We start from the raw sequence: 23,480 nt of genomic DNA, 5'->3' as shown, positions 1-23,480 counted from the left end.
AGAAGGTGTGATTCTCTTAAGTAAAGAATTTAAAGCCTTTTGAATACATTTCACAAGAAAAAGTTAAGTAGTCTTTGAAGAAACCATTGTCTGAATCCCAGCTATGTCAAAAACTGACTGTGAGCAATAAGTGTCAACTTCTTCCTCTCCTTTACAAACTGAATAAAAGAGAACTCAGTACAGTGGCTGACACACAACAAACTTAATAAGTGGTGCCATTTTAATACTCATTGTAGAAATCTTACTTATGTTAGGTCACTTTCCAAAATTTTTTTGAAGAGTGACTGACTACAGAATAAAATTTGACCATATAAAACAAGCACAAATATTAAATGGTAGATACATAGTGCATATTATGTGCCAGGTGCAACTTGTGACTCCTTTGCAACAATGAAAGAATAGAACATTTTGTTCTGAAACCATATTAATTGTTTCTTCATTTCATATATTCTGCCATTTTAATTTAAGTCCCACTATCTTAATTTATAATTATCTCATAATGTAACAATATAAAATTCATCACTGATAGTCTTATTCTGAAAAGACATTTTCCTCATTCAAGTAGAAGACAAAAACCAATGGCTAAATCATTTGCTATGATACATTCTGCATGCTGTCATTGATTATTAATGAATGAATGTGGAACTAAAGAGCTTTGAATTAATATAGCTGTTTATTGGCTCTGTGATCTCAGGTATGAAAATTAAATAATTGTTAAGCTGTAATTCGTAACAGCTGCTAATACCAAACACTTATCATACTGCATGAATTCTGAATGTCAGAAATAAGAGACTGCCTCTGCTTTAATTTTAATTTAGATGTACATTATGACATGTTGGTTTGTAATGAGATGGTTTATAAACTGTATGAACATCAAAAGATAAAGCAGATACCTAGACACTATGTTATTTGACTTTACTTTGTTTAATAAGGGATTCATATGTAGTAATTCATACATATCAGATAAACTGATCCATCTAACGTTTTGACACTTAAGGTGGATTTTGGAAATTCTTTCACTTAAGCTACATGGAATATTAAATATGGGACCTTGCAGTGAGAGAGAAAAACATGCATGAAAACATAACAGTTAAAATTCACTATGCTTTACTACATTGTGCACTCTTCTGAGTATTTAAAATATATTATCTCATTTAACCTGTACAGCCTGTGGAGGTATGCTCCACTTATGACCTCACCTTTACTAAATGACCTAACCTTTACTATGACCTAACTTTTACTAAACAAACTTGAAAACCCTGAAACTAATAAGGAAACTTATTTATTTTCATTTTATTGTTGTAAGTTACTATAAAGAAAAAAATACACAGGTTTTAATTTGTTGAAGTTCTTTACACAGTTTATAATTTATAGAAGTTCCTTATGTTTTCCATGAGTTATTTATTAGTTTGTGTTTTTAGAACTTTTATAAAAGCATCTTTAGGAACCTCAATGTTGCCAATTTTCCTCATCCGTTTTTTTCCTTCTGCTTGTCTCTTCAAAAGTTTCATCTTTCGGGTAATATCACCACCATACTGAAAAATATTTTGAAAAATTGTAAGTCCAAAAAACTTCATAAAATAATAATCCTATAGTTACACAGAGATCACAATAGAATCATAACATTCTTATGAAATTACTGTCCATGAGGTAGACATACGCAAAGTTACCTCTCTAATCTTGCTGGCAGACACTCATTAAACTATCTTTTCAAACAATGATAAAAGGTTTAGTTATTTTGGATGGATATGAAGATTCCCCACAGAAACAGTACTACAGTTATTTATAGCATGTTAGAGTTATCAGTCTCATTACCAATTCAACTCAAGGCTTGTAATTTTAAATGATATATAGTCCCATATAGAAAGTCTTACTCACATAGACAAAAATGTGCCAGAAACTATACTGAGCATTTAGAAAGAATCATTTAGTTCTCATAATAATTGAGTTAATAACTGAGATACAGAAAACTTTGGCAAAACAAGAGAGGTGGATCTCAATTCTCAATCTTACCACTGTAAAAGCCGTGGTCTTCAGAATCTTTCATCATATATTAGACCATAAAAATGTTATCAAATGTACCCTTAGTGTGTGTGTGTGTGTGTGTGTGTGTGTGTGTGTGTGTATACATATATATGGAAAGTCTTATGAATAAGATGAAAAAATGTTTATGAATGTAATCAAACTAATTACTATGATCAATCTAAAATTTACCTCTTTAAAAAGGAAACCTGAAGATTAAAATAAAGGACATTTATAAAAACCAACATGAAAACCAATATATTTTTACCCCTTTTGACTTAAAACCCATGAAATAGAAATACTACAAAATAGAATATACACTAGATACGTACACATTTTGCCAAAACATTTTTCCTATAGGGTTTCACACTGTAAAAGAGGAAATTATGTTTAAGTACACATTTCCACTATACTTTTAAAAAGTACTTTTAAACAATTTCTCCTTAATAAAATATTTTAATGATAATGCTATTATGTATATAAAACTACTGTAAGCAAATAAATAGTAGCTCAAGTGCCTTGTATTTTCATACAGTTAGCATAAAACAGCAAATAAATTCAACATGATTATCAACCAGTATTTTATTAAGAAAAAAAGGCCAAGCTGTGGTAGTTAGGCTTGATTACTCAAACTTCATCCTAATGTGACCTTAATGTAAGAGTTATATTATTTATGGCTCAACCTAGTAATACTGCTACTACTTAAAACAAAGTGGATTATAATTAGTATTGAATGTGGGTGGAATAGTTAGGAAGATAAACTAGGAAGACATTACAAGATTTAGGCTTTTATGCTGGGGTTGTGGCTCAGTGGTACAGAGCTTTTATAAAACATATCCTAATTTGAATATATCTATATCATAGATTAATAATCTATTACTGTAGTGTGTGAGAAATTTCCAGGTCACTCTAATTTTTAAAAATAGTCTTCCTGCAAAGAATTTTTTTTATTTAGTTTTCATATAGTATCAGAATACCCACAATGATTGAAAAAAGGTATTAAAATCTCTATATAACTACAAAAAAAACCCCAAAACTCCCTTTTACAGACATTCATTAAGATACAGACCTCTATTTTTCAAGAATTAAAAAAAAAAACTGATTATGCAAATTACTACAGATCACATTAAACATTCAAATATTTAGGATAGGTAAATAATTACATATTTTTCTGTTTCAGAGACAAAGCATACACTGTTGGCAAAACCATATGTGTTGGCAGAACCTTAACACAATCATTGAATGATCATTTACTATTTTCCTGATGTTCTGTGGTTATCAACTATATTCTGCCTAGTCTGTTTTCATGAAACAAAAATAACTGAAGCAAAACAGTTTTACAAAATGAAATTCATTCCAAGAATAGACATAAAATTTATCTCAAATCTATATAAAGATGTTGGCTTTGGTTAAGGTAGAATTAAATAGCAATTTACAACTTTTCGTAACTACAGAGGTATTTCTGATTCCCCAGAAGTAATTAGGATCATTAAAAAAAGGAAGTGTACTCTAAGACTTCCTGCAGTTAGGAATATTTCCTATCAGCTGATTCAGTTCTGACTTATTACTATCTTGTGGAAAAGACTAGTTTGCTACAGAAATGAAGGCATTTCTCATCTATTATAACCCACATATGAGGTTCCGAACCTACAGTCCAAAGCCTAATATGATATTCACATTCCTTTCTGATTTAGAACCTCCCTACTTCTGGGGAAGTGGTATTACATGCTTCAGGTAAAAGATACTTATTTTATCTTTTAGTTTCAGTTTTCTATTACTTATAAACTACCTGAATTGGTTGAGTCTATCTAGATAAAACCTTAAGGAAATTCCTCTCCAAGGAAATACAATATAGTCATTCAATGGAAATAAATGGAAATTTTTTCAAACTCATATCCGTAAAAAACATTCCTGATAGAGTTATGTAAGTAATTCAAAGAAAAAGTCACCACTTAAACCACTGGAACTGAGTCAGCTATCATACTGTTTCTACAAGTAGGAATAAAACTTAGGCCAATAGTAAGTTAAAATTTCCAATATTCTTCAGTTTTCTAGGTATATCAATTCTAAAACCAGCCTGGAAACAGAAATGAATTTCAACTCACGTTTCTCTTGCAACAATTTTACTTCCAATAGCAGCTTGAATTGCTATCTCAAACAACTGCCTGGGAAGAGTATCCTTTAGACGTTCACATATGGTCTTGCCAACAGTGTGTGCTTTGTCTCTGAAACAGAAAATAAAAAAATATATAACTATTTACATATCCTAAATAAGAATGTTTAATGTATCTATAGGCATTTGTATAATTAATTTAACAGTGATTTTTTTTAGAGGAGGTTCAAGTGGAACTTATTTATCATAAACATCTCTCTCTGAATCATGAATAACTTTTTAAATAAAATTAATGTTAGAAAATTTAGAAACACATTAGAAAATAAAAAAACATCCTTGATGCCCCTTCTCTCTTCCACAGAAAACCAGTTAACATTTTTAAGATATATCCTTTTGATATTTATTGTAGTTAGATCATAGTGTACATTTTACCTTCCTCATTTTCTGTCACTAAATACTAATTTACAATATAATTTAATGAGTTGAAATATGGTTATGGGTTTGCCATAATTTAACCAGTGTGCCAGTTCATAATTTCATTATTATAATTTTATGAATGCTAAAACCTTTTTGTTTTCTTAAAACCACCATTATAAAGTTTAAAAAACATTTACTTTCACATGGTAAAGGCTTTCTTTCCATGACACTATTTTATTGGCTATAATTCTATACTGCCTTTATATTTTTAGTAATCTGGAAAGAAGTATGAGAAACAATAGAGGGATATAACGAGTAGACTGAAAACTATTTTAATTATCATTAAAAATTTTTTAAATGTAGCTGTTGGAATAAAAATGAGTGATTAATAACTAAAGAAAATGCATCAAAAGTGGTTATTTTCACATTTCATGATTAGTTTCTACTCAACTTACTTGTGTACGATAGTTACTAGCTCCTCTACAATATTTCCATTCAGTAGAATATCCATTTTTACAAGTTCTGCAGTCTGATAGCCTGCATCTTCATAATCAAAGCTAACAAGAAAAAAAAGTCCAAATGACATATATCCCAGGAGATTAATTTTTCTTATTTCTTTCATTACTCACTCCCCTATAACAAAATCTAGCTTGCCATCAAAATATTACAAATATTACATATACAGTGAGTTTAAATGTCCACAATAAGGAATAAACTTTATGAAATAAGGGATGAAAAACAACAGGTGTATGTCCAGAAGGTGAAGGAAAAGAAAATGGTTAAACTAGATTAGAACAATAGATCACAAAAGACAAGTCATTTCCTCCCCAATGTTCCCAGCAGCTGGTGGGCTCTATTCAGTACCATATATTAATGGGTCATTCTCAAGATATATTAGTTGAGTTTCTGTTTAGTTTTCTATTACCAATGACAATCCTGTTTAAATAAGTGCTGTTGCATTGACAAACAGCCATTAGTACATGAAACTTTTGGATTTCCTATATGATTACAGGAAACACATCTGGAACTCCAAAAAGATACTGTGCTTGGGGTTGAAGTTTGAGAGAAAATAGCTGTTTGGTTTGGCATTACATCCTCATTATGACCATGCTGTAGTAGATTTTTAACACTCAACATGAAACTAATTTTTCCTGATCTCAATCCATGGGAGGTCGATGGCTTTATAGAACGCTACGAACTATAAAGAATTTCTGTTAAGTGTGGAAATGACATTCATCTTGAACATGAGAATCACCTTAATGTTAGAAGTTTGAGTATTTTAGTTTTATGTAGCTCAAAATTTGAAATGTATTTTAAGTTTCCAAGCTAAAAGATTTTTTAATACAGAAAGTATTACCCAAAGGCAAACTACAGTTGATAGACTTTTGTTTAAAATGTTTAATAACAAATATATCTACTAATAATCCTTTTAACTGTAGTAATTTTTGAACCTGCCACTTTAATTCATTTTATTTTAAATTTTATTACCACTTACATGCTCAAAGTCTTGTCTAAAAGACATACAAGAAAAATAAAATGGATGACAAATCAAAACACTAAGTTGTCTATATAATCAAACATAAGACTTCTTTAGTAAAAAGAGTTACTCTATATGCTGACCCTCTTCACCTGAAAAAAATAAGTTAAATTTCCAGGTTATTACAGAAGTTGAAACACTGGAATTTTTCTTTCAGTGTTAATTTTAATATTCATGTCTTGTGTGTTTTTTATAGATCTGAATGTTTATTTTCCCACGCTGTTTCTCTATTGTGTTTCATATTTCCTTTAAATTCTACTATACACTACCCTGTAATGTAAGACCTTAAGGATACTGACATAATACAGACTTAATTGCCCCAACAAAAAAAGAATGCCAGAATACTAGATATCCAGTTCCTTATTTATTATTTAATATTAACTTTCAACTCTTACTTTGTCTGGGCTGTGTTCCTATACATACAGTTTTTTATGATGTAAAATATTTATTCTTAGGAAAACCAAGTTATTTATTCATAAACACAGGTGAACCCCTAGCATTTTAAATAGAATGAATATGTACTTCTGTTTTTCATGTGTAAATAGATGTGCCTGGGACCACGGAACATACAAATACATTTCAAAAGTATAGCTGAAGTCACAGTAGCTTTTTAACATGTACAATTCTTTAAAAAGACAGAAGGAATATAATTCTTTTCATAAAGAAGGTGCTAAGTTGTTTTTTTTTCTATTAAAAGTAGAGTTACAATTTGATCAAAAGAATTTTTTTGTCATAAGCAAATTATAAGTATTCTCTAACACCACCTCAGTGTTAGAACTACAAGATTCCAAGCCTTTCCAACCTTAGACTTCTATTTTCAACTATATTCGAGCGTTGAAATTACTAAGTGGGTGGCATATTCTTGTCAGTATTTCAAAAAGTTAACAAACATTTGAGATTGCCATATATTTTTTACCTAGCATATCCAGAAGACAGGGATTTCAAGGAGTCATAAAAATCTACCACAATTTCATTCAAAGGGAAAAGATACTTAAGCATAACTCTACTTTGATCAATAAACATCATATTTTGCTGAACTGCTCTTCGAGCCTAAAAAAAAAAAGAAAAAAATGTATTTAAGTAAAACCTAGACAAATACTGGTCTTAAACTGGTGCATACAGATATCAACTACCAAGTTACAAATCCTAATAATAAAGAATGGAAAAAATGAAGAAATAATTCTCTAATGGCCTAGTAAAAATTTAGAAGCATTATTTTTTAATACAAGAACTTTTTTGTATTTCAATTACATTATGCTTGCTAGCAAAGCTTTTAATCCTTTTTGTTTATCTAACAGTTTTATCTTTTTTAAATTACACATTTTTATTACATTGAGCAATAAATCACATGTAACTACAAAAGGCAAAGTCCTAATTTCTTTTCTTTTCTTTCTTTCTTTTTTTTTTTTTTTTTTTACAAATTGGGTCCAGAGAAATTAAGCAACAGATCGTAATTACAATGTAGTTTGTGGTACAGAAATAAAATTCAGGTCTTCTAGTCACCATTTGACACACTTTACACTATGTGTCAATATTCCAAATACTTTGTGTCAATATTCCAAATATGTAGATTTGATGAATTTCATTATACCCCATTTGTGGAGTAGGTATTATTACAATAAAAAAGGCAAGAATTATAAAGCAAAATGGGGAATACTTTTTTCCTTTGGGCTAAAAATATCAATAAGTTACCAGATGATCAAAAACACTGATTGTTTTTCTTACTTGAAAATAGAATTTAAAAGCATATGCATCTTTATACTTGTATAGATACAGACAGAGCTATATATATGAAAATCTCATTAAACTCAATTTTCTCAACAGAAATAAATCTTTCAAAGCCTAGGTTGGGAACTACTGTTTCAGAGGATTAAATTCTACTTTTGTATTAAATGGTTTTTCATTTCTACCTGACAAAGCATCATTATTTTTCCAGTGTATTCATCTGGTGTGATAATGGTACCCAAAACAATTGGCTCCAAATATTCTGTTACTTTTGGCTTATCAGGGAATTGTGCAGGGTTGATGATTGTGATTTCTTTTTGTCTGTATTCCTAAAATTTAGAAAAATCAACAAGAAAAAATACTAATGTAATAATTACCACATTTCTTTTAAAAGCAAACCTTTTACCTTATAGCATACTCTAGAATTTATTTTATTAAACTTTTTGCCACTAATAAGAACATATAAGAATTCCTAAAGCTTAGAAAATTATCTTAACATGCTTTTTCTTTAGTGCCCTTCAACAGATGAATGGGTAAAGAAAATGTAGTATATATACACAATGCAGTATTACCCAGCCATGAAGAAGAATGAAATTATGGCATTGGCTGGTAAATGGATGGAACCAGAGTATATCATGCTAAATTAAATAAGTCAGACCCAAAAAGTCAAAGGTTGAATGTTTTTGCTGATATGAGGAAGCTAGTCCAAAATAAGGTGGTTAAAAGGAGTTAGGGGGAAAAAGGAAGAAAGTGGGAGAATTCTATCAAAATAGAAGAAAGATCAGTAGACTAGATGAAGGGGATTGAGTGGGAGGGAGGGACAACAAAATGAGAGAAGTACAGTGGAATGAATCTGACCCAACTTTCATATGTCCATATATAAATATAAGCACAGTGAATTCTCACTATCAAGTACATCCACAAGACATAACTAAAAAAAGAAAACAAAAAACACTGTGTGTAAATATCAGAAAGATTAGTAAAGGGAAGGGAACAATGGGAGGGTGGAGGGGAAGAAAAGGGGAAATACTGGAGGAATTAGGCTGAATTACATTTCATGCTTTAATTGTGTCAAAACGAATCCTAATGTTATATATAACTAAAGAGAATTAAGAAGAACAAAATTCAAAACCCCTTCAGTAATAATCATTTAACATTACTAAAACAATTGTTAATAAATATTTCAATTATTGACTTACTACACTTTACATTTCATGGGCTATTAAAAAGTATATGTGTCAATTTGACCCTTTTAAGGTATTAGTTTACTAAGTTAATTTTGTTGGAAAATATAGATTCCAAAGTTAATGGTTACTTAAAATTAATAAATTGCTGTTTGGATGGAAAATAACATTGTCTCCATCATTAACTTGAAATTTAAAGTTTCCATGCCCACAAGAATGAATGCTTTACTTTTTAATAAAATAAATTACTTATGACCAAAATTATATTTTTCATCTTTGTCCTATATTTAGAACAGTATTTTCATTATTTATTCTAATTTTTACTATCAGTAATAGACTAGCTTTGATAATATAGAGCTCAAATTAAGAAAAAAATGCATAAATTATTACACTAATCAATCAATAGTTTATTAATAGCTACTCAGCTACTTCTTACTAAGAATTTCCTCTTACATTCTTCATACACAATTTAGTTTTCCCTTTTATGCTGATGTGAAACAATATGAAACATTATAGTACCTTTATTAATTTTGCTGATGAAAGAACAGCTTTATATGGAACAGTAGGTGTTGTCAAAATAACAGCAGCATTATATTCTTGCTCTAGTCGTTGGTTGAAAACTTCCATATGCAAAAGTCCAAGAAATCCCAACCTTGAGGACAAAAAAGCCATACTTTAAATTGTTTATATCCTGGGGGCTCTATTAGCTTTGATGAACATGTTACTTCAGGGGAGAGGTGGACCAAGAGTCATTCAAACAACTCACATCATAATTAAATGCTAATATAATTTATTATATAAGATTCAAATCCTCCATTGCAAATCTAAAATTATCATAAAACTTATGCATAAAACATGAATCCACTGTGTAAAATAGGCTGACATAAGGTTTAACTTTACTATATTAATATAAACTTATCTTTAGAAATATTTCAAGAGCAATACACCATCTAAACTATGCTTTCCTACAAAAATGCAACTCTACTACATGAATGAATCTTACCTCCAGCCAGCACCCAGAGCAAGGCTGCTATCCCGATGCACTGTCACACTGGAGTCATTTAAAGTCAATTTTTCTATAGCACTCTTCAAGTTATTATATTCAGATTGGTCTACTGGGTACATTCCTGGTGACACAAGAAGTTTTAATTATCACAAGATAAGCTGCCTATAAACCAAACAATATGTGGTATTCTCCAGTCCAAAAGTAACCAATTAGCTTTTACATTACTTTAGTGTATTCTATTGACTAAAATACTAGTTTACTCAAAATTTATCAATATTAAGTTAAACTGGTTGCAAAATTCATTAGCTGTAAGGAATACAAAAATGGATTCACATTCCAGTGTTTTTATGCTTTTACAGAAGTATGAGGGAAGAAAAACAAGAAGGAACCATGGAAATTTAGGCCTACAGGAAAAAAAATTGAACATTTACTATATAGTTACATCTCTATTACTAGAGAAGAAATAAGAATGGAAATGAAAACTACATAGAACTTTTAATTCTATATGGTCCATTCTCTATTAAATCCAAAGACATTTTTTTTTTTTTTTTTTTTTTAGGAATTTACTAACAAATACTATGGGAGTATACTGATTCATCAAATTCTGTTTTGTCTCACAACTATGAATACCACACCTTGCAAGTTGCCAATATCCAAATGGCTGGCTGCTTAAATGTGGGGATAACCGAAGTTCGTAATTCCCAATGAGATAGTCTATAGGGAGAAAACCAATTGGTACTCTGTGTAGAATAACTTGATGATCTTTGATCTGGTCTTTTCTAAAATATCTTAATACCACATAATAGTAAATGGTTCTGAAGTTATATTCTTAAAGTCACACTGTATTCTGTGTCACGTTTACACTGGTACAACATTAAAGAAAAGCCAGTTAAGTAAGAGGAGAATATTCAGTAAATATACTGATAATCAGAAACAAAAACATCCTAATTAGAAAAACATTTCAGATATAAAAATGAACTCCCTAGAGAAATGAAAATAATATCCTATAAACCAGCTTTTTTCATATGCATTTATTTTCTTAAGGAGTCCTAAATGAACTCCCAGAAAAACTTCATCTCATATATGAAATTACCAACTTATGTGTCAATAGCATGCACACATAAAAAATGAAACGACAAGAATATCCTGACATTAACAGTCATTTAGAATAACCAGAATCTGTCTTTATCCTCTGTGATTTTTCTTTCACTAAAGGGTCAGACTTTTAGTTGAAAAATTTTTGGCCCTTGACCTTTGAATTTGTGAGCTCCTCACCTGCAAATACCATTGGTTTCGCTGATTTAAACCCAGGCAAGGGCTCCACTGGATGATTATGTAAATACAATGTATCTCCTATTTGCGCTTCAGTGACATCTTTCATCCCAGCAATCAGATAGCCCACCTGTCCTGCATATCTAAATAAAATTATTATATGCAAATATACTGCTTTAACATCTCAATTGCATACACAGTTGTACAGCTTTCCCAAGAAACTATCACATACTTTCCAAACAAAACTTGATCAAACCACAAATAAGTGCTACATATCAATTTTAAACCTCTGGGGCTTATCCGCAAAAGACCAAAAAACCAAAAACACCATGTCTCAGCCATTACCACAAAAACCCCTGCAGAAGCCTAAAACTTCTTCATAAGTCTGCACAACTTTTACAAATTAAACAACAGCTTCTAAATTATAAACACAGTATAACTGGTTTCACTGTACACAAGCATGATATACTAATCATCTATTTTATTAATAAAAATGTTACAAATGTTCTTTAATAAACAAAAAAGTAAATTTTAAGCAGAAAAATGTGAGCTTTCAACAAATCTGACAACTATCTGATATTTGTGTTGTAGGAAAAGAGCACATTCTAAGATGTCAGAGTTTTACCTTAGTTTAGAAAAGAAATCCCTATGTAAACTAATTTATATGTAGAATGAAGTATGAGAACCTTAAGTGAAGATGCAATAATATTCATATTTGGCACAATAGAAGCTGATTTTAGAATTATTTAAGTAAAATTAAAATACACAGAATTTCTGACTCAAGGTAATTAGTAATGTACTGCTTTTCTAAGCATACAATATTGAACCTTCAAATGTGGTCTATGCAAACATCTGGCACAATACCCTAACTTTTTACAGATGAAGAAACAGTACCCAAGAAACCTCAAACTATGTACATAAAGTCATGTCCCATATCTAACACAGAGCAGGCACTCTAGTTGTAACTCATGTCTGTTTTTCTAAAGCACACTACCTTTCTAATCCCACTCCCCAAGGATTTTAGTTAATCAAGGTTTTATTGTGAATTTCACACTAAAGAAAAGAATGCAAAGTTCTATACTATCTTTATATTAGAAAATCTAGTTGTAATGAACTTAAATGTCCAAAAAAATTTTCTCAACATGGATATGGGTGGGAAAAACTAACTCTTTAATTATTCCACTGAACATATCAATATAGGACCCAATCTACTATATCATTAAATCAGTTGTGACTAGTCAAGAATAAACATATATTGATTTTATTTTATATCCATAAATGTTCCTACCATTCTTCATACATGAGACCCTTCTGCAGCATTCACTGTATAGTTGCATTAAATAATCAGGTACTTTTTTAAGATACAAAGTGGAGATCATTGTAAGCTCACCAAGGTGAGAAAGGGGCAGAAATATAAATATATACAAACATTTTAGCTACTATTACAGATTACTTACAATTTATGAGTTGACTTCTCATTAGGATTCAAAACTCCAACTTCATTAACTTCATATGTCTTTTGATTATGTGCAGACACAATTTTATCTCCTTTGGAAACCGCACCATCAAATAATGCTACATTGGCTATCACACCCCTATACTGGTCGAAGGTGGAGTCAAATACCAAAGCTCGCAGGGGATTTTTGCGATGCACTTTAGGGCTATTAAATACAAGTAAAAATATATATACCAAATTAAAATCTTAATAAAAACACCTATTTTCAACTTGGGTATTATGTTTAATGTACTCTTGTTCTTGAGAAAGGGTTGATACCTAACAGCCAAAATAAAAGAATCTTTCTGTAAAGTATGTATGTCAGATTGAATTCAACTTTGAATAAATTGCAATATTTATTTGTTAATATATTTGTTCATTATAAAGCAAAAAAGAATTGTCGATGAAATTATTTCATGGTTGTTAAGAAGAGATCCCTACCACCCCTGTTCTCTTCCTTTTACTCTACTGTATATGCTTAAGTATATTACTAAAAACAAAGGTTTATTCTCATTCGCTACAAGTGTATTTGCATATCCATGATTTAAAAAAAAAAATCAAACTGATGGTCTTTGAACTATTACATATTAAGTGAACAGTATAAAAACAGCAAAAAATACTTACGGGGGTATTCTTTCAATAACTGCTTGAAGAACACTTTCAACATTTGTTCCAAGTTTAGCAGAAATCTAAAAATATACAGGAAAAAAAGAAAAAGCATTTAAAATTAAGGATATATTTTTCTATTCTGATGACTTAAGCTTTATATTCAGAAGAAATTCTAATAATTATTAATTAGTTTCAATATAGCAAAAGGAAAATCACATTTGTATGCTGACAAATACCTTTTTTCATTACAGTTAGGAGGTTCCATGGTTCCAAGATTGAATTATAAGAGCATTTTTTAGCATGCTGTTGAGAAAGTAATGGACTAAGAATTGAAAAAGTCCAAGAGTAACAATCATGATAGGCACGGTAGCTCACGTCTTATAATCCCAGTAGCTAGGAAGGCTGAGGCAGAAGGATTATGAGTCCAAAGCCAACCTCAGCAAAAGGAAGGCACTAAACAACTTAGTCAGACCCTGTCTCTAAATTAAATACAAAATTGCACAGGGGATGTGGCTCAGTAATGGATTGCTCCTGAATTTAATCCCCAATACTCAAGAAAAACAGAGTAACAATCATGTGTCTGCATGGAATGTAGGACTTTCACTAATACCTGTTTTCTTGAAATTCAGCTTTCATATCTGAAATATGAAATGATTATTCATATTCAGCCTAAATCTCAAGAATGATCAGTATATGTGGATGGCATGCAACTATAAAGCCCATTACTCTTTTATTGTTCTCACACTGAAAAAACAATGTAAGACTTAAACACTATGAGTTCTTTGTCATCATCAGTGTAAGAACTTTCTCTGAAATAATGATTTCCAAACCCATTTCCTGAACACTACCTCTTCCCCTTCAAACTCATTCTACTGACATTTCATTGCAGTTATTAGTGAAATGCATTGCATTATGACTTTTTGTATGCCATTTTACCCCTTTGGAAATACTGTCTTTGCAGAGAAGTTAGCACTACTGATATTTTGGGCAAGAAATTCTTTATTTTGGAGGCTATCCTATGCATTTAGGATACATGCCAGTTGTACCCCACCCCCAAAATAAATGATATAAGTAAAATGTTGCTACTTTATTCCGTTGTATGCATTTGTCTATTGTGTATAGGATAAAAATAATATCACTAGAAATTTGCTCTTTCAAAAACCAAGTAAGAGGAAAATATTATATTGCTGCAATGACATACTTTTCTACCATGCAGCATAGCTATGATTGCGGCTACTTAATAAGCAAACTATCCTTTGAAAGGTAAGTAAAAATTCAAAAATATGAAATTAGTTGGAACCTGGTCTGCAAAGACAGTATTTCCAAAGAGGTAAAATGGCATACAAGAAGTCATACTACAATGCGTTTCAAAAGGCCTGTTTTTGTCCTGATACACTGGCTAACTACAACCTATGATCTAAGGAACATGATAAAAATCTTTGAGCCTTGGTTCCTTTAAACACAGAAATGAGTCTGTGTGTCCTAATAATATAAAATGGGTTCCTTGTGAGAATCAAATGAAATAACAAAGACATTGTACAATGTCAGATGCTCAAATACCATAAAATTCACTTAAGCCATTTACCTGAGATTTTTAAAAGTAAAATCCATCTTCAAAAAATGATATTTTACCTTAATACATTCATCACTTGGAATATCAAATACTTTTTCAATTTGTTTTTCAACCATCTCAGGATCAGCATTCTTCAGATCTATCTTAAAAATAAAATCCACCACATTAGCATAATAAAAACAAAATATATATTAACAGTATTTGGAGATAGCTAAAGGCTTACTGCTATAACCTAACTAACCTCTCTGTTTTTATTTCAAAACATTTAAATAATTTACATGTAGATAATATAATTTTAACAAGTATGACTACAAAATATACAAGTCAGGCAGCACAACGTGCAAAGAAATAGTTCAGTGCAGAAGAGTTCAGTAATCACATCAATTAGCACCATGTGAATGGATTTTCAAAGTTAAATATAAAGTGTGATAAAAAGCTGTCTTATCTATAGGCAGACTTACTTCTATTAAACTCTAATATCAAGGAATACAATGCAATGAAATATGAAACTGTGATTTATATAGACAGCTCAGTTTATCACTGAACTGTTTCATGGGCTATACTGTTTTCTCATAATCATAAGCCTCTTTTCTTTTCCTATGTGCAGTCTGTATATTTTTGTCTGCTTGCATACCATTTCTACAGAAATGGCCTTCTCACACTACATGCAATTTAGAGGAACTCCATTCTCAGCTTTGTGCAAAGGCCTAGGACTTTGACTTGTAATTCTATCCCATGCAACTCAAAGAGGTCAATCCCACCAATACATGGAATAAGTGGCTAGATAGCCCTCATATAAAATCCTGCACCTGACATTTAAACAGTAAATAAACTTTTCAAAAGTAAAATAATAAATAGCTTTGTTGTATTATAATTACCTTGTTTATAACTGGAATTACTGTTAACTGTGCTTCAAAGGCAAGAAAGAAATTTGCTACAGTTTGGGCTTGAATACCCTGGAAATATAGACATGAGAGTCTGAGATGACCATTCTACCATCACAAAATTTATATTCAAAACCATATGGTATTCAAACCATCATCCTCATCAAAACAGATTTTCCATCACCCAAATAATAAACAAAATGCCAAATATCTGCCTGCTATAGTTTGGGCCCTGAATTCCCCAAAAGCCCATGTATTAAAGGTATTATCTCTAGGGTTGCATTATTAGGAGGTGGGGCCTACAGGAGACCCTTAGGTCATTGGCACATGCCCTTTAAGATAACTGTAGGATAGTAACCCCTTCCTCCTCTTTTTGCTTCCAGGCTGACAAGGTGGGTAGTTTTGCTTTGCAACATACCATTACCATGATATGCTGCACTGTCAGTGGCTCAAAGTAATGGGTCAATTAGTGACGGACGGGAGACTCCAAAACAGCCAAAATAAACCTCTATATAAGCTAATTATCTCAGGCATTTCAATATAATGACAAGTAGCTGACTAATACTGCCCTTCCTACTTTGCTCTCTAGCTTATGTGTTTGGGGTTAAAATAAAGATCACTCATGGTAAGGGAATAGTTTAAACAAAATAGACATTCTACAAAGATTAACACAGGGAGCCTCAAGCAGAGATTTTTACACAGCAAATTTGATAACCCACACTTCCATACACCTGGCTCATTCCCTGTGATAATTTCTTTCAGTTCAAGAAACATTAATTGGAGGTCCTTCATGTGCCAAGAATTGTGCCAGGTATTAGAGACACAAAGATGAAAAATGGATCCTCAAGGACTTCAAAACCTACTACAGAATACAATTATGTGATGCAGTTTATAAAGCCTAGTACTATGTAAGTAAGGTGGAGATTTACTGTTCTTGGCAGAATCAAGACACACAATACAACAACAATAAAACCTGAATTTTTAATTCAGATTTTGTGAAAAACTGAGATACATGAAAGGCTTAAACTTTAGTATATTTCTTATATAGGTATTTCACAAATTTTATACCACAAAAAAAAAAAAAAAAAAAAAAAAATTGGCAACATTCTAAACTATTGCCTTAACCCTAAGACATTCTAACACTTTCTAAATTATTGCCTTAAAAGTCACCTAAAAACTAAAGATTTTTAAACTCTACTAAAAACTGACATGGACTGCTAAAGTTGGTGGAGGAGGTTTTCATAGGATGCACTGATAATAGGACAACCTTCATGCTGCAACAAAAAATACAATCTTTTGAATACTTCAATCAGCTTTAAAAACTTAACAAATTATTCAATCCCACAGAATGCCTTCCTTAATGTAATAAAACTTCAAGTTAACAGCATCAAAGCATATGATTTTGAAAAACACAATCTATTTCTTTCTTCAAACAGAAAAATTCTGTTTCCATAATACATTTTAAGGAAAACATCTTGAAACAACCAAATAGACATATCATTATATAAAATGAAAAATCCTACCTCATTTGCATCAACGACCAGTAAAACACCCTGGCAAGCAGAAAGTGACCTGGATACTTCATAACTAAAATCAACATGGCCCTAAAAAACAAAAATATTCATACCTTTAAATGTTAGCTACAGTTATTCCAGGAAGGGGCATTATGGCAAATCTACTGACACTGATAAAAAGTTGTTAAACATAGATTTACTTTTTTTTCTTTATCTAATTGTACTTTTGAAAGAGGTTACACTAAAACAAAAACATTGAGGAAAAAAAGATATTTAAAATTCAGTTCAAAAAAAATTAAAACAATGTTTGTGTTATTAATAAAAGGTTTTTCATAATACATGCAAAGTTATTAATATACTTACTGGTGTATCAATGAGATTTAAAAGGTACTGCTTTCCTTGAAAACTGTAAAAGAGAGATGCTGTCTGTGCTTTAACAGTGATTCCTCTTTCTCGTTCCACTTGCAATTTATCAAGAACTTGCTTATTATTCTTTGTTTTATCAATTGTTCCTACAAACAGAAACATTTAATTGGTATTTCTCTGGACTTTAAAAAAGAAAATACTACACACAAAATTAAAAATAAAATTTAACATGGTAAAAGTGGATTCCCAATAACTCACTGCAGTCGATTAAACATATGATATAAAATGAAAATACCTGTTAGTTCTAGAAGCCTGTCAGCTAGTGTACTTTTGCCATGATCCACATGTGCAATGATACTAAAATTTCTAATATCTTCAACAAGAAATTTAGACATGTCAGGTTTTTCCTAGAATGGGGAAAGAAATCACATGTAGGAGTATGAAATTTTCCTTATATGAAACAAATATACTAATTCAAAACATTTTCTTGCTCTTCAATTTTATTTCTAGTATTTATAGTGTTTACATATAATTATTCTGACTACAGATATATGACTGAGCTCATAACACAACATATCACAAGAAGACTCATCAAACACAACATTTTCATAGTCAAAGACGATCAATCAGGTAAATAAAAATCCCTTAATGCTTCCACCACTTCTGGGGCCAATGAGGAACTGAATTTATTTCCATGATTGCAGAATACAAGACATCTGGAACTTCTCAACAGTCTTGAGTATGCAGATTATCTAGTAGAAGTTCTTAAGGCAAAGGAGCTCAGAAAAGCTGAAAGAAAGAATTCTCTGCTCCTAGCACACATGAAATCATAAATCAGGTTTATTTAAAAATCTGTGTTCCTAATAAAGCCTGCAACATTTTAATTTAGATATTTTGTTACTTTGAAAATTTCCTGAAGAAATTTTTTTTTAAATTGCGAGAACAAAAACCAGGGCTTATCATTACATTTTTAAATGTTTAAAAATTAAACTCCTGCTTTCTAATACACACATTTTGAACGTTTTACTTCAGCACATCAGAAACTGCTAAAAACTGGCATTCAAGTAAAATATTCATTTTGTTCACTCTATTTTTCCAGTCAATATTTCATAATCAATAAACAGCACGAAATTATAAAATTCACCTTAATTTTTTGTATTTATAACTGCCGCAATCCAAAGGAGACAAAAGTACAACTATACTTAATTGCGTAAAAATATAAAACTAAATCTGATATTTCCACAGTAGATGTTTCCCTCATTTGAGTCAAAGGTACTGCACTATTTTTAAGAACTTTTAATTGTAATACACACACACACACACACACACACCACAGGGATTTTAGAATAGGCCAAAGTTGACTAATCACACAGACCTTACTTTCTACTAATTCATAACTTGCATTCAATCTTTCACTTTTCTGCCTAATCTTTTCACAGCTATCATATAGTGCAGTTACTACAGTTACTGAAATCCCACGTTCTCCAACCACAATAGTCAAAACTGCAGGTTGTTTGGCTGAAATAAAATGGAATAATAAAAGGAAGCTAAGACATAGCCAATACTTCTCTTCGTCTTGCATTTCAGCTCTTTGTACTGCATCACACAACCCCCGCAAATAGCCACTGGACCTTTAATTGAAGCAGAGCCAAATGTCTCAAATGCAAAAAAAAAAAAAAAAAAAAAAATTAGCAGGTTCCTTGGGAGGATTTTAGAATTAAACTGAGAAAGCTAAATGACTGGCTCAAGGTCACACTGGCAGCAGTGGAAAGGCGTGCAGCCTGCAGGCGCTCCACGCTCTCCGCCTCCCTTGCAGGAATAGGAATATGGGCTCACAGCCAGTTGCAGGAATCCCAGTACGTTTCCAAGATCACATGTGGGGGCTGGGGGGGGGGCACTCTCCAACATTTTAAAAGGTCTCACCGGAGACTTAGAGGCGGTCACCTTGAGCTCTGCGGAGCTGTAGAGCCTGTCTGTGGTCCAGGAATTCGTGGCAGCCCTAACAGTCGGGGCTGACGGGTCCCTGGACAGCCCGGGTCGCGCGGCCCCAGTGGCCCGCGGTTTAAGCACCAGTCCCCGCCACCAGCCCCGGCCGGCTAGGGCCCACATGCCCTAGGAGAAGGCCTCAAGAGAGGGCCCTGGGAGGAGACGGCGCCATAGCTAGAGGCTTCGTTTATTCCAAATCGCCGCCTCTAGAGCGGGTGGCCAGGCCAGGACCCCGGCTGCCGACACACAAGGAAGCACTGCACTATCGTACACACCAAGTGCCCATCGCTCCTGCGGGTGCGCGAACACAGCACCTCTAGTCCACGCCCGCACGCCCCGCGACGTCCTGACGTCAGTGCGTCTCTGCGCTGAGAAGGGAAGAGGTCACGTGAGTGAAAGCCAATCCTCTTTTTGAGTACTGGGGCGCCAGGGCACTGTAGTAGACGTTGCCTTTCGGTGTGCAGTAAGCCCAGTGCCGGTTGTCTCTCTTCTTCCCCACGACGGCCCCCGGCCCCCGGCCCCCGTGGAGTCTGACCTTTTAGGTCCCCGAGCCACCTCGGGAATTCCAGATGGACGATCACTCTAGAGCTCGCTGGTGGGGAGTGGTGGAGCTGCTGAGGCACCAGGAGCCCGAGTCCCGAGCCTGATGTGCGGGTCTCTTCAGCCCTCCCTAGGTGTCGTTGAGGACCCCAGGTTTAGGTCGTGGAACCTAAAGATGCTAATTTGCGGAACTTGCTTCCTACCTAATGGCAGAATGGTAATGGGAATTTTAAAATCTGGAAGTCGAACTGTATTTCCTGAGTAGTCATTTATTGCACTAATATTCTGAGAGGAAACAGGCTGATTGCAATGGTGAATCTAGGAAAGTTTTGGCAAGCAGTGAAAGTGGAGAAAGATCCCACTGTCTCCATTATCTTCAAGTTGCCGCTTCATCAGTTGTTTACCTTACATGGAGCACAGGGCTTTGGAGAAGGCAGAATGGGGGACAAAGAGCTGATGAGACCTGCAGGGTATCATGACTGTCTCCCAGTATTTCTCTTGGGTTTTTCTGTAAGTATCCAGAGTTTGGTGCAAATAAGAAAGACAACAGGTGTGTTCACCATTGTGATTCACCATTCACTTGGAAACTCACCATTGTTATTGAAATCTTCAATATTGTTTACAAAACTTTCCCCCCCTTAATTTGGGGGAAATTAAGGCTTTTAGGATCAAAATGTTCTTACAGCCTGTTTGCTCACGAAACTATTGAGTTAAAAGTGGTTCTTGGGCTGGAGTTGTGGCTCAGTGGCAGAGCGCTTGCCTTGCACATGTGAGGCACTGGGTTAAATTCTCAGCACCATGTAAAAACAAATAAGCAAAATAAAGATATTGTGTCCATCCTTTACTTAAAAAAAAAGAGAGAGTGGTTCTGGACACAGGACTAATTCTGTTGATAGAAATAACTATCTTGAAATGCATTGAGCATAATACTTTGTCAATGTTGCCCTGACTTTAATGATTTGAATATTATCCTGTCAAAAACGAAGCTTAACACCAGTTAATGTGATAAGCACAGGTTTTAAATAGTAACATACTACTGCAATGGGAAACACAGTCCAGAGTGAACAAAATGCACTCTGGACAGAGATGACTGTACATTTTAAAGGAATCTGAGGTACAACTGGACTTGAGCAGAGTCAGTGGAGTGGAAAGTAATAAAAGAGTGTGAGGGAGGTCCATGGAAAACCCATCTGGGTTTGTTAACTGGTGGTAATATTTTAAAAATCTAACCTAATGCTTGCCACTTGCCCCGTTTTAATCAAAAGGATCATACCCTGAGTTGAATCTCATTTTTTCTTCCTCTGTATGATCCAAGTGTCTTTTTTGCTGCGGGGGTTGGGGGGTAGTACTACTGGAACTTGACCTATGAGATACATTCCCAGTCCTATTTTGTATTTTGTTTATAGAGACAAGATCTCACTGAATTGCTTAAAGCCTCTCTTTTGCTGAGGCTGACTTTTAACTCCTGATCCTCCTGCCTGGGCCCCCTAAACCGGAGTGCCTGGCTGATTCAGTGTCTTTAATTCCACATCTGTTTCTCACCTACATTTACTTGGTATTTCCATAAGTATTAGTCTCACACTTTTAGCACTGCAGTATCTTACAAAGCTAACATGTCCAGCCTACAACTGAAAAATAGATTCATTAGAAAAATACTGAGCACCACCGTGTCAAATAATGTACTGGTTGAGGAAACTCAGAGAAATTTAGCAAATTGTTTGAAAATGTATAATGGGTGCTGTGGTTTTGATATGGTTTAATGTGTCCTCTAAAGATTCATATCCCAGAAGCTTTGTTTGTAATATAACAGTATTGAAATGGTGGGATCTTTAATAAGAGTTGATTAGACCATGGGGCATCACCTTCAGAATGGATTAATGTAGTTATCCCAAGAATGGATTAGTTGCCATGAGTACAGTTTATTGTAAAAGAGCAAATCTGTTTCCTGCTTACTCACACATGACCTTTCTTAAATGCACTCCTGCAGTGTGATGTTAGCCACAAAGGTCTGACTAAAAGCCCTTGTCAGCACCTCCTCTTATACCTCAAGAACTGTGAGTTAAGTAAACCTCTTTTACTTAGAAAGTACTCAGCCTTAGGTAATTCATTATTGCAACACAAAATGGACTGATACAATAGGTAAATGGGAAAATCTACATTTGAATCCAGATTGTTAGAAATCAAGGCTCATCTCTCTGAAATATTTTTAGCAGCGCACGTTTATTTTTCTGAGAATCTTCTGTGCATTGAAAGATAAGTAGTTGCCCATCCCCAGGAAAATAACTGGAGCCTAATAGTGTAGAGGGATTGACAAGAGCATCATCACATTTTCTCTATTCCTAGCCCTATTTTAGAGGGCTTACAGAGCCCTCTAGTGTAGGCATCTTATTATTTCCGTTGCACAGATAGCTAAGAAAAATGTGGCCCAGGCATTTTAAATAACTGGATAATCACACAGTGATAAAGCAGGACTATGAACCCAAGCAGTTTGGCTCTAGAACCTACATCCTAGACCATTCCATTAGTTTCCATTCTGTTGAGCAAGGAAACAAATGGGTACAATCATAAGACATTGACTAAGAGTTGACAGAGAATCATGGTCAAAATTGAGGCCTGTGATATTTTGAGGCAAGGATTTCTGAAGAACTCATTTAATTTTTATTTTTTTTAATACTGTGGGTTGAACTAAAGGGCTCTCAACCACTGTGCCATATTTCTAGCCCTATCTTTTGTATTTAATTTAGAGACAGGATTTCACTGAGTTGTTTAGTGCCTCGCTTTTGGTGAGGCTTTGAATTCATGATCCCCCTGCCTTAGCCTCCCAAGCCTCTGGAATTATAGGCATGTGCCATCATGCTGGCTTCATTTAATTTTAAAAATCATAAATCATGGCCCATTTCACCCAAAGAACCGATGTATATTAGGGAGAGATTCCATTCTTATATAATCAATGCAAAACTTTTTTTTATTTATGTTTTTATACAATAATGATGTTTTTGCTGGGACTGTCATAACAAAATACCACAAACTGAGTGGCTCAAATAACAAGTATATTTTCTCATGGTTCCAGAGGCTGGAAATACAAGGTGAAGGTGTCTGCACAGTTGGTGTCTTCTGAAACCTCTTTTCTTGGCTTGTAGCTCTCCACTTTTATGCTGTGTCCTCACATGGTCTTCCCTCTATATGTTTCTGTGCCCTAACTTCCTCTTCTCATGAGGACACCAGTCATATTTGATT

At 33.3% G+C, this 23,480-nt stretch overlaps 2 protein-coding genes across 7 annotated transcripts in view; one reads left to right on the top strand and one right to left on the bottom strand.

Moving 5' to 3' along the window:
- Positions 1–905: 905 nt before the first annotated feature.
- Positions 906–20,002, bottom strand: Guf1 (GTP binding elongation factor GUF1). Of its 6 annotated transcripts, none has more exons than XM_046456602.2 (17): positions 19,979–20,002; positions 18,013–18,124; positions 17,715–17,863; positions 17,361–17,441; positions 15,832–15,909; positions 15,013–15,096; positions 13,396–13,460; positions 12,734–12,937; positions 11,280–11,419; positions 10,002–10,125; positions 9,518–9,650; positions 8,000–8,143; positions 7,006–7,139; positions 5,008–5,109; positions 4,128–4,247; positions 2,355–2,391; positions 906–1,535 (listed from the first exon to the last, which is right to left on the bottom strand). In XM_046456602.2, the coding sequence occupies exons 2-17, from the start codon at positions 18,110–18,112 to the stop codon at positions 1,398–1,400; spliced, it is 1,833 nt and encodes a 610-aa protein (XP_046312558.1). In that variant the 5' UTR covers positions 18,113–18,124; positions 19,979–20,002; the 3' UTR covers positions 906–1,397. The 6 variants fall into 6 exon arrangements, with proteins under 6 accessions (XP_046312558.1, XP_046312443.1, XP_046312365.1 ...); XM_046456487.2 differs by having other exon boundaries at positions 19,662–19,984; XM_046456409.2 differs by having other exon boundaries at positions 19,641–19,981.
- Positions 20,003–20,005: 3 nt separating this feature from the next.
- Yipf7 (Yip1 domain family member 7) overlaps positions 20,006–23,480 on the top strand; it is a 48,120-nt gene continuing 44,645 nt past the window's right edge. The window contains 1 exon segment of the mRNA XM_058583029.1: positions 20,006–20,460. Coding sequence (XP_058439012.1) covers positions 20,450–20,460 — 11 coding nt within the window. The 5' untranslated portion in view covers positions 20,006–20,449.

Source organism: Marmota monax, unplaced genomic scaffold, assembly GCF_021218885.2.
Source record: "Marmota monax isolate L192 unplaced genomic scaffold, Marmota_monax_Labrador192_F-V1.1 WCK01_AAM20220418_F8-fsc00025, whole genome shotgun sequence".
In the NCBI taxonomy this organism is placed as follows: Eukaryota; Metazoa; Chordata; class Mammalia; order Rodentia; family Sciuridae; genus Marmota; species Marmota monax.
This window is presented reverse-complemented; position numbering and strand designations above follow the sequence as displayed.